This window comes from Anoplophora glabripennis, unplaced genomic scaffold, assembly GCF_000390285.2.
Source record: "Anoplophora glabripennis isolate ALB-LARVAE unplaced genomic scaffold, Agla_2.0 scaffold1041, whole genome shotgun sequence".
NCBI classification, from domain to species: domain Eukaryota; kingdom Metazoa; phylum Arthropoda; class Insecta; order Coleoptera; family Cerambycidae; genus Anoplophora; species Anoplophora glabripennis.
Genome location: NW_019417123.1, coordinates 10,058 through 21,299, shown reverse-complemented (window position 1 = coordinate 21,299; position 11,242 = coordinate 10,058). Strand labels below are relative to the sequence as shown.

The following is an 11,242-nucleotide window of genomic DNA, read 5'->3' as shown; positions in this document are numbered from 1 at the left end:
TCGAAGCTTACGTGAATTTTGGAACACTCGATATTTATATCTACCGTTTTGGTCGTGATTGTTGGATAAGGAAAAAAATGAGTTTTTTGGTAATGTTAATAAAAACACTAACTGATTAAAATTATTAATCTAATTACCAAAAAATTAAAACTTACAAAAAATTTTAATCAATGACGAGTTCAACTAATTTAAGAAATGAAACTACACTTACTGATTTGGAATTTTTATTTCCACGAGATATGAGTACAAAAAATTGAAAAACAATAGCCCCTAAATAAATAAAATAACTTCTCTACAAATCATGTAATTTATTAACATAAACTCTAATGTGCAAATAAATGAATCTTACGGCTTAATACAAAAATACACATACCAAGAAAGAACGAAATATCTATCTAATCTTTTTCTCCTGAATTGCCATTTTCCTTAACGGCAGAGCGGCTGCGAGATCTAGATCTAGATCTTGAGTTTTTCTCAGCGCTACGGGAACGACTTCGGCTTCTTTTTGCGGAAGCCGAACGAGACCGTGAGTGGTTTCTGGAACGACTGCGAGACCTCGAATTGCTTCGAGAACGACTTCTGTGGTCCCTCGATCGACTCCTAGAACGACTGCGGGACCTGATAACACAACGCAATGAAAACGGTATATTATTTGTTTGAAAACTAAAATGTTTCCACCCATTTATGTATTTAACAAACTAAACACAGTTGTTGACACGGTTTAGTCATTTTTAGTATGTTTGAAAGTTATCCTAAGAACAAGTAATAAAATATGAAATATTAATGAATCAATAAAAATCTGACAGTGAGAAGTGTTTATAAATTCTAAATAAACTAGAAATTAGTAAATGCATCAGCATTTTTTCAGCTTGGACATACAGGATGTTAGAAATTATGTTGGATCATTTTTTAATATTTTTTCCAGGATATTTTTAAAAAATGGTTTTAACACAAACATAAGTAACTGAAACATAAGAAAATGCTATTTTAAAAGGGATTTTTTTAAATTTTAAAGAGTTAAACAATTTTTATTATACAGGGTGTAACTATGAGTAGGGGTCATATTTATACAGAGGCTTCCCTTGACCTTTAGAAACATGTATCAATAGTGTATTTTTCAAATTCTGGCGTAAAAATTTAATTTTTCTTTTAAACTTTTTTTTAGTAATTTTCATAATCCGCCGCAGGAGAAGCTAGTGTAACCTCAAATAACGACGCGCTTTAGTTGCAGCGCATGCACAATTCCGCACCATTCGTAATGAGTTACTTTTGTTGAGTGGGTGTTCGTCACACAAAGAGTACTTAACAAGTAACGTAGCAAAAAACTCGTGCCGTAACCAATAATGATAAATACACAAAAACAAATAATCTATTGATGGCTTCCAGCAATGAAAAACATTCAAAGTCACAGTTAGATGTACTGTCTTCAAATGCAGAACAACAACTGATGCCCTTCGCTTCGTTATCTCCCTTCATATGCACTGTAGGTTGCCGCCAATTCATGTATTTGTAATACATGAATATTACAGCGGTGGTGTACACAAATAAGTATTAAAGTGCATTTTAAAAAACTAATTATAACTTGACTATTTATTTGATTAAAAAAAAGAGAATTTCAGATTTGTATTCAGGGCAACGCGTAATATTACCTTTAAAAAACTGACCGACACTTAAGTTACACCCTGTATAATATAAAATTGCTTTATATATTTACAAAAAAAATAAAAACATCTTTAATTTAAAAAGAGAAACATTCTTAAATACCCAATAAACTTGGTTAATCCTCTGCAATTTTGCTTATCGGATAAAAAGTTAAAAGTAAAATTATTATAAAGTAAGGTATATGGGCAAAAATCAACAAACAAACACGTCAGTATTGCAACAATTTTGCTCTAAATTATTTTATCCTCACAAGTAAAATTGTTGAGAAAAAATATTTTCATACTTAGTTTTTTTCTGTTCCTTCTCCAGTGATAGGAAAAATTATGCTTATGGGAAAAAATTATTATTAAATTTTAATGAATATGGATATTGGAAATCATCACTACATAGTAAGAAACACAAAAAAGTCAAATAATGCCATTCCTCTTTAGGGAAAATTAGAAGTTAAAAATCATGTAGAATGTCACCTTAAAAAAAAAAGATACTACAAATGTCTATTAAGAGTTATTTATATTTATTAAAGCTTAAAATAAAATTCCTAAAAGCCACACCAGGCACAAAAATTAAGGGATATTAAAAAAACCCCAAAATTTTGGGTGATTTTCAAAGAGCTGTAACTTGGAGGAAAATTGTCGTAGAGAGAATACAAAAAAATGAAATTGAAGCTTCAAGTACCTAGTTTTCAGATCTGCACCTTAAAATTTTTTAGCGTCAGCAGTTTTTGAGTAATCATAAGAAAATCAATGGAAAATTTTTTTGCTATTTTTAAAAAGGTCTACGGACTTCAAAAAAATTTTTTGGTAATTTCATCATAAAACTCCTAGATAATTTAATTCTCTTCAATTTGAGCGGGGAGCCTTATTTGTCGCTAAGTCATCTGTACGACCATTATTTCCCGAGTAATTGATTGCCAAAGTCAAAAATTATTTTTTTTGCTTTGATCAACGATAACAGCAACAAATAATCGTACAAGCTCCGGAACCACTCAAATTGAAGAGAATTAAATTGTCTAAAAGAGCTTTATGATGAAATTGCCAAAAATATTCCATAGGCCTTTTTAAAAAAAGCAAAAATTTAAAATTTTTTTTTGGTTGATTTTCTTATGATTACTCAAAAACTGCTAACGCTAAAAAATTTTAAACTGCAGATCTGAAAACTAGACACTCGAAGCTTTAATTTCCTATTTTTTATTATCTCTACGACCATTTCCCTCCAAGTTACAGCTCTTTGAAAATCATCCAAAATTTTGAGATTTTTTTTAATATCCCTTAATTTCTGTGTCTAGTGTATTAGACCAAAAAAATTGTTTAAATAACATAATTTAATAGGAACTCTCAGATGTATTTTTCGAAAAAAGAAATGTAAAAACTTCAAAAGGATTTGGCATTTAACATTTACATAAAGCTACCACGGTATCTTTTGCATATTAAAGTGGCAGATTTATTCAAGTGCTTATATTAATTTCAATGTAAAATCTAGACATTTTTTATTTCAACTATGTGGTCAGTACTAAAACTGTTGTTATTTATTAGTGTTTAATAATATTCAGTAAATCTAGACTGTAATATGCAGAAAATAGTGCAGAAGTTGAATTTACAATAGTTTTATTTAGTTTTTTTTTGAAAAATAAACTTAAAAATGCTTGTATTTTTAATATGTAATTAAAAAAATGTATTCCACATATTTTTCCAAGCCATTCCAAAATAGATATATGACTATAAAATTTGATTTAAATCATTTTTTTAACAGTACTTTACAATATGCTTTAATATTAGGTGACTTTTGCTACATTACTTTTAATTTCCTCAGACCCCTAAAAACAAATAGCATTCATTCTAATTTTTTAGAGTTTCTAATGATCCACAAGTGATTGCTCATATCGGTACCAAAATGTAACAAAGGTTTTTTTCTACATGATTTTTCCTGTCACTGCATAATTAAAAAAAAAATACCTGGAAACTTTCACAAAATTATATAACATCTTGTATGAAATGCTACTATTTACGAATTCATTTTAAACTATTCAAAATATAAGTTATTTTATTCATAATAATGTGATACAAATTTGTTTGAACATTTGACTATTCACGACTGCAATGTACTTTTAATTGTGAGCAAAAAAAACATTCAGATATAACTATTAAAACATTCTAAATGACTTCTAATTAATAATAAATGGAATTTCTCATAATCAAATTATTAGTGAATAGCTAACTCGGCAGACTCGAACAAAATGTTAAGTATATTATAATTTGTAAAGAGGTTTTTTTTACCATTTGTTTGTGAGCTTGTGAGACAGTAGTTGTCGTGACGTTAACTTTGTAGGTAGTAGTAGAGTGATCAAATCAACTAGGTAGTAGCTAGGGGTACACCCGAAAGAGCTGGCTAGTTCTCACTGGCTCACAGTAGTCTCTCGTTAGTTTAAAGCAGTCGTATTGGAGAACAGAGTGAGCGATGTACACTACGTGGCAGCTCTACGAAGTCAGTGGGAGACAACTCTTAGACGAGTGAATGTACTCAATGCGTTACCTGACTATCGGCCACAGACTCTTAAACCTATAAACATGGCAGCAACGTCAAGCCAATTTTTCTCACCTTTCGCACCTTTTCGGATGCATTTAACGTGTTACTTTCTCTGGAGACTGTACAACAAGATTCAACAACATAATGTGAGGCACTAGGGCCAAATAGGGCGTGGCATCAAATAAGGCCCACTTTTTTTTTAGTAAGTTACGTAAGTTAAAATAGTAATAAAATTTATTTTCTCCTACTCGCAATATGACCTTTCTTTTTTTGCCGCTAAAGCAGTTGTTCACGTGTAAAGACACCGTTCATCGTTTCTTGTCTTGTATTTTGTTGATTTATTGAGAATTTATATGTCCAACGTTCTAATAAATATTTGTGGGCATTTTTAAAACCTAAGGTTCTAATAATGTCTACTTATATGTACATTAATTCCATTAAAAAAATTAAAACTTTAATATATTCCAATATGGAACGGAGGTGGTTAGACATTTAAAACTTTAAATTGGTTCAAACATTTAAATATATTTTAGTACTTTCATAAACAAATGAGAATTCATAAGATTTAAATTTAATAATCCTATGAGATAATAGCGATTAATATGGGCCTTGTTTGAATTACTTACCTCATCACAAATTTTATTTTTTTTAATTAAAAAAAATAATAAATATCTCCGTTAAATGAAGTATTCATATTACTCTACTTTCATCTATTGAGAAAAAGATTGTATTCTAAATTTTTTGTTGAAAAAATGTTCTAGCTATATCGGTACACAACAAAAAAAATTTATAAAAAGAAAGTATCAAAATGATTGTTAACGTCTTGTTGTACAGCATTACAAAATATCAGAATTGACAAATAAAATTGAAGGAAATAAAAATATTCTTTAAAAAAGCACTTTACAAAAAATTAATAGTAAAAAAAAATTCAACTGAATGACATACCTGTGCCTTCCACCACGCCTATATCTGTTACAGTCTCGTGCATAATGCCCTCTATCTCCGCATTCATAGCAGCGATCATCAGGATGAAAGGGTCTACCCCGAGATCTGGGAGGTGGTCCCCTGTACCTTCCACTGCCACTTTTCCCATTGGACATTTCAACTCTCGCTCGTCGGCCACATATTGTACGACCATCTAGCAAAAGACGAAAATGTTAATAACCAAATGTTTATGTATTGAAATGCATACATTTTTCTACTCTTGCTCTTCGACCACAGAGTCTACGACCATCTAACAAATAAAGATGAAATTCAACTTAGTGAAATCGTAGCACACGAATACAAGAAAACTGATTGTATACCTAATCCTCTAATTGCGTCCTCCGCATCTCTGGCATCTTCGAATTCGACAAAAGCGAAACCGGGTGGATTTCGGGCTACCCAAACGTTTCTGAGTGGACCATAGTACCTAAAAGCGTCCTCGATTTCTTGCTTGGATGCGCTATTTCCTAGGTCCCCCACATATACTTTACAGTCAGAGTTGTAACGTGACATGGCCTAAAGAACCTCAGTCTAAAAAAGAAACAAAAAAGATTTATTTTCTGAACAGACGCGTTAGGTATCGTTTGCTACAAATGTCGACAGAAGTGCAAATTTTACTTACCTAATTGTATTTATAATCTGTCGATCTATCTTAATGTACAACTATTCTTTCTATAGATCTACACTTATTTAAATATTTATTTAAACTAAATTCTACATCTAAACCAACATGGTGCATACATCAAGGAATTATACCACAAACACAAACGCTTGGCTTTTCTGTTTTCTGTTTTTTTATTTGATGATACCGGTACCTGATTTGCCGAGACGCTATTCAATAATCTGGTTTAGCTAAATATCCAATCACGTAGGTTCTTACAATGTGCCAATGAAATCGTTCTGAAAATGCGGCACAATTTAAATATCAAAACTACTTATTTCAAGTGTTAAAGATATGAATAGAATGCAAGGTCACATAAGATTAAATTTTGCGAAAACAAGTAATACAGTTCCCACTTTTGATCAATGATATAAATCGTTGAATTGTGGAATTGTTTTCATTTCAAGCATAAACTAAATAAATATTTTATTTACATTTCTAGATAACTTTATTTGACCTGTTGTTAAGAATAAATTATATAATTAAAGAATAATTAAAACTCACTATCAGTTATACTGTGCCTTTCAAGGAAATATAATTGGTTAATAAAATTCAGGTATAGTGATTGTATATTATTTATCCTCAGGTAATATTCTCAGTTCTGATTAATAGCTGTTTTAAAACTTTTACCTGGAAGGTCTAAGTATATCTATTAAAATTAAGTATAAGTATCAAGGGTATTAACCTACAACTAAATTTAATACTGGAAATTAAGAATAACATGTTCTAATTAAAGATGAAACTGTTCTTGTGTTTCTTCTATGCTATTTTCCTAGAATGGTAAATATTTTACTGTTTGATATTTATTTAGCACAAATGCATGCTACCTTTGGTCTACCATATTTTTATCCCAAACTCTGGGATTTAATTTACTTTATATTATTATTATAGATGTCCTATTTTAGGAATATGGCACTGGATCCAAAAAGTTTACCAGTAGAAAAAAAATCACTGTATGTGCCTCCTTTACAAGAAATAGCCGATGGTAACTAAAAAATTGGACATATACCAATTTAAATTAAATTCTTATATTTATATTTACATACGTTTTGTAGCTCTAAACAAAGGATTAACAACCAATTTTGCAGAAGTAAATGTAGAAGTTGTAGATAGTCCCGACTTGACCCAAAAACCCTTCAGTTTAGCTAGCAAAGGTAAAAAAAAATAATAGAAATAGCAAAGTGGAACAAATAAAATCGCTTAAATAATCATGACATATGTCTAGAAAATACTTAAGAAACATACAGATACTGGTGCTGTTAAACAGTAAAGCTAAATACCTAATTATTTTTATTTAGGCCTAGGAGGAAACCCAAAAATAGTTGAAATTGGAGGACCTCCTTATTTGCTACCTATAGTCGACCGAAAAAAAGTGTACGATTTAAAAGACATTGCAAATCTAATTAATTCCAACCCTGCATTTATAATTGGAGCTGGAGCTGGCCCACATCCTTATATTGGTGTCAACTGTGAAGTAAGTATTTGTAAACTAGTTCTTATATATTAATTAAGGCTTCTTTCGATAATTCTTTTATAATATTCCAGGGTATCTTAAATCTCAATATTGTAAATGGATCGGTAGAACAGCACTCGAGAATATCAAAAGTTGATCAAAATGACGAAAACTCCATACAAGAGATACTTCCTAACAGTGAATCTCGCATAGCTCTTCTAGCAAATTTATTATTTTCTGAAGGCAAACCAGGAAAGGCATGTCCATACATTTTCTCGCAATTTACACATTTTTCTACATATTGTTACAATCAAGTAGATATATAGTCCCTAACTACAAGTACTTTGGCAAAAATAATGGTATTTTATGCCATAGTTATTTTTAAGTCGTTCAGATGAAATTTTGTACTTTTATCCTCGATCAACACACTTTTTTGGTTTTGGTTAAAATAAAAAAATGTGCTGGGGTGACAAAGCACAATTTCAATTGAATGCTATGCAAAACAATGGAGTTACTATGAAAAATATCTTCAATGCTAATTTCAACACCCTGTATTTTGTAAAAGAGGTTTATAATTTAAAAATGGTGTAATAAGTTCCATTATTGTTGTTCAAAGAATATGTGGTGGCTTGACCTACTTTTCTGTAACGTCTTGTATACACATATTTTAGGTTCTTAAAGTACATGTTAAAAAACGCATCGGACCTAAGGACTTTATTGCTAGTATAAGAACTGTGTTAGAAGAAGTATATAAGGGCAAATTAGTAGGTAACTAAAGCATCTTTTTTTATATACAATTTAATTAGACATATTTTTTCAATTGTAGGATTAGGAGGAGCATTTTTAATAAAAGAGGGTAAGGTAAAACAACACGTAATGAGAGACTTCTCAAAGACTCCTTTAGAAAATGAAGAAGACCTCAACAACTGGTTGAAATTTTATAATATGTCTGCGCCATTAGTTGCTTTGGGAACACTAGTTAATGGAGATGGAGTATAAAATTTTATATTTCTGGAATTGTTTGTTTTATTTATTATTTTTTAGGGGCTTGACTTGAGGGTGCAACATTTTCACAGCTTCAGCCACCACGGAGAAGCTGGCCATTATCATTATGATACAACTCCTGAAACTGTTGAATATTTGGGCTATTTTATTACTGGAGATGAAATTTATCGAATTGACAAGCCTGTAGCTACCCATACTTGGGGAAGAGATTAGGTTTTACTTAAAGTGCAATATTAAATTTTGTACCTAAGGGATAATTATGATTTAATAGCCGAAATGCACTTAATGACCATATCTAGTAACTAAAATAATTTTAGCACAATGTTTTACATTAATTTTAAATAATGTAAAATGTTAGGTACTTCTAGGCACAATAAATTGATTGTTAAAAAAAGCACACATATTATCAATAAATTATCTTTGACCCACAATTAACATTATATTTGTAAGTTCTGATTGATAGCAAGAAAAAAAAACTGAACATGTTGAATAATATATTATTATAAATACTTTCTTCGAAAAGTAAGTAGAAATAAAGGAAAATTGTATGTAAGACTTTTTTGTCAACATTTAATTTTAATCATCTGCTACTTGTATTGTTTATTAACAAAACACAGTGTCAATTTTACGTCTTTAGATCTGCTAAAAATATTAATAAGTTTTTAATAATCTTTAAACTAGTTCAAATAATTATTAACTTTGAATTTTAAATTTTATAGTTTAAATTAATCAATATAATTATATATATGGGCAATTTAACTAAAGTAGGTATCAAACTATGTCCGTTTATTTCCAACTCAAGTACCTACCTACACTCTATCTCCAAAACTATATAAACCTATAGATACCTCTAAAAAAATCTAGTTCTATGCAGTAATTTAAAACAAATTTTATCTACTTAATATATATTTTTTAATAATTATCTAATATAATATTTACCTACTTATTAAACCTTTCATTCATAGCACCTTGTTTTCAATTATACCAGTTCCAAGTTTACAGATAACCTAACAAAGCAAACTGTAAGTTTGTACTTAAATTTGTTTTATCTTGTTTTAGTGTTACCATTAAATGGCAATTGTGTTTTAAGAAAAATTAACATGGTTGGAAAGTTCTTATATTTTGCTTATGGTAGCAATTTGTTGGAACAAAGAATCCATATTAATAATCCTACTGCAGTTAGGCATGGTATAGGAAAATTACAGGTAATCTAATTTTGAAAAAAAAATAGTTAAAAATTATTTAAATTATGAGCAGTATTTAATTTATATAGGATTATCAACTGGATTTCGTTACTTACTCGAAAATATGGAAAGGTGCTTCTGCAACTATTGTCCCCAAAAAAGACAGTCATGTTTGGGGAGCTCTTTGGGAAATTGATATGGTTGATATGGAACATTTAGATAAGTAGGTATCATTGTTTAATTTTCTGGGGTACCTATAATATATACAAATTTAATAGAGTTAACAGATATATTTTTCTACATATTGCCATTGCCAAATCAAAAACTAAAGTCAATGGCCAATTTAATAGTCAATCTGAGCAGCTTTCATGTGTACCGATCCCGATTGGAGCATTCTTCCAGGATTAGAGAGTCTTTCGTTTTGACAAAAAGTACAAAAACAGTAGCTATTAGCAGCTAATATCAGTTCAGAGTAACTCTGAGCTGCTTATTAGCTGCTAATAGCCAAAATTACTAGCTAAAGAAGATGCATACTTTAGTGACCTTGGCTAATAGATACTATTTTTGATAAATCGAACGGCCCTCAGAGCGCTTTAAAGCACTTCTAATGTATTTTTACGCGTTCACAGGAGATAAAACTGATAAATCGCATTGCTCTATTCTACATCTACACACAATGTAGACCATAGAAAATTATGTAGACAGATTATTCATTAATGCCGGTATGCACCGTTTGACCTCTAAAGCGGCTTAACTTGAACTCTCTTAAATAGTAAAGCCGGCTTAATTATATTTTCGGATACACCGCCTAAAATGTAAGCCGGTTTTAACTGAAGTCGAATATACTTTTCGAATTATTGGAAGAAGAGTTAAAAGCCAAAGGAAGTAATTAGAATCAAACCAATTTTAAAATAAAAAGTTAATAAATACGATTGTACGTTTTTTATTTTTCTCAATTTTATAAATTTGCAAAAAAATGTAAAATCTACTTTGAATATGAATTTGTTCTTGACGATTTGGCATTTTAATATACTGAGGTTTCAATCTGGCGAGTTCTTGTGAGACTTCTAATTATTCTTGAAACTGTCGAGTGGTAGCATAAAACCGCAGTGTCGTCAAAAGTTGATTTATAGGAGAAACGGAATATATTTCTGAAATATGTTATAAATAATTAATGACCAAGTTTAAGAACGTCATAAAGATTTTATTAAAAATCACAGTCTATATATATATATACCAAATTTCTTTCTTAGACGGGGATGCAGCCAAGGATAAAAAAAGTTACACTCTTTTAAATTTTCAAGTTTTCGAAACTATATTTTGTTTCTTCATCAGGAAAAAACTACAATAAAATACAAGTTGAAGTTTTCTTAAAATTAGTCAATTAAAAAAATTACTTACTATGCGAGAATTACATAGAAGTTAGCCAACATGGTACACCTACCGCGGACATAGGTCGTTAATACAAATAATTAAAAACATCACAGGTTAAAAACAGAAAATTGTACAAATCAAAAATTTTTAAAATTCATTACTAATGCAGACTAGAGCCGAAATCAAACAAAATGAACAAGTCGCCTGTCTTTTAGGTACGAATATCAGATAAGGAGGAAAAAAGTGAAAAAATATTAAAGTTTTTGTTCCCTTAATACTTATGCGGAGAACGGGGAAACTCTACCAAAAATTTTTAAACTATTAATTAGTTAGATTATGGAACAAAAATAACAACAAAAGTTACATACCGCTATACAAGGTGTCACCTAAAAGATT

General features: G+C 30.0%; 3 protein-coding genes across 6 annotated transcripts in view; 2 read left to right on the top strand and 1 right to left on the bottom strand.

The window, feature by feature from the left end:
- Positions 1–293: 293 nt before the first annotated feature.
- On the bottom strand, positions 294–5,985 carry LOC108913840 (serine/arginine-rich splicing factor 7-like). Of its 2 annotated transcripts, XM_018719480.1 has the most exons (5): positions 5,792–5,985; positions 5,490–5,700; positions 5,378–5,419; positions 5,131–5,323; positions 294–618 (listed from the first exon to the last, which is right to left on the bottom strand). In XM_018719480.1, the coding sequence occupies exons 2-5, from the start codon at positions 5,680–5,682 to the stop codon at positions 396–398; spliced, it is 651 nt and encodes a 216-aa protein (XP_018574996.1). In that variant the 5' UTR covers positions 5,683–5,700; positions 5,792–5,985; the 3' UTR covers positions 294–395. The 2 variants fall into 2 exon arrangements, with proteins under 2 accessions (XP_018574996.1, XP_018574997.1); XM_018719481.1 differs by lacking the exon at positions 5,378–5,419 and having other exon boundaries at positions 5,792–5,974.
- Positions 5,986–6,211: 226 nt separating this feature from the next.
- On the top strand, positions 6,212–8,747 carry LOC108913839 (ester hydrolase C11orf54 homolog). 2 transcript variants are annotated; one of them, XM_018719479.2, is made up of 8 exons: positions 6,212–6,386; positions 6,736–6,815; positions 6,886–6,984; positions 7,129–7,304; positions 7,376–7,540; positions 7,955–8,051; positions 8,110–8,276; positions 8,328–8,744. In XM_018719479.2, the coding sequence occupies exons 2-8, from the start codon at positions 6,740–6,742 to the stop codon at positions 8,499–8,501; spliced, it is 954 nt and encodes a 317-aa protein (XP_018574995.1). In that variant the 5' UTR covers positions 6,212–6,386; positions 6,736–6,739; the 3' UTR covers positions 8,502–8,744. The 2 variants fall into 2 exon arrangements, with proteins under 2 accessions (XP_018574995.1, XP_018574994.1); XM_018719478.2 differs by lacking the exon at positions 6,212–6,386 and adding an exon at positions 6,479–6,610 and having other exon boundaries at positions 8,328–8,747.
- A 51-nt stretch (positions 8,748–8,798) lies between these two features.
- Positions 8,799–11,242, top strand: part of LOC108913841 (gamma-glutamylcyclotransferase-like) — a 7,364-nt gene continuing 4,920 nt past the window's right edge. Inside the window, exons 1-3 of one of the 2 annotated variants that reach the window (XM_018719483.1) lie at positions 8,799–8,810; positions 9,348–9,493; positions 9,562–9,695. In XM_018719483.1, the coding sequence (XP_018574999.1) occupies position 8,810; positions 9,348–9,493; positions 9,562–9,695 (281 nt within the window). In that variant the 5' untranslated portion in view covers positions 8,799–8,809. Of the gene's footprint in view, positions 8,811–9,256; positions 9,311–9,347; positions 9,494–9,561; positions 9,696–11,242 lie in introns of those variants that run through there. The other variant, XM_018719484.2, reaches the window with a different exon arrangement.

Bases quoted from the DNA above. Each gene is read 5' to 3' on its own strand.
- LOC108913839 (XM_018719478.2), top strand. From the start codon at position 6,567: ATGAAACTGTTCTTGTGTTTCTTCTATGCTATTTTCCTAGAATG. The intron at 7,541-7,954 runs GCATGTCCATAC...CACATATTTTAG, and splicing joins CTGAAGGCAAACCAGGAAAG to GTTCTTAAAGTACATGTTAA. The intron at 8,277-8,327 runs GTATAAAATTTT...ATTATTTTTTAG, and splicing joins CACTAGTTAATGGAGATGGA to GGGCTTGACTTGAGGGTGCA.
- LOC108913840 (XM_018719480.1), bottom strand. From the start codon at position 5,682: ATGTCACGTTACAACTCTGACTGTAAAGTATATGTGGGGGACCTAGGA. The intron at 5,420-5,489 runs GTATACAATCAG...TTTATTTGTTAG, and splicing joins GGACGCAATTAGAGGATTAG to ATGGTCGTAGACTCTGTGGT. The intron at 619-5,130 runs GTATGTCATTCA...TTGTGTTATCAG, and splicing joins AGGCGTGGTGGAAGGCACAG to GTCCCGCAGTCGTTCTAGGA.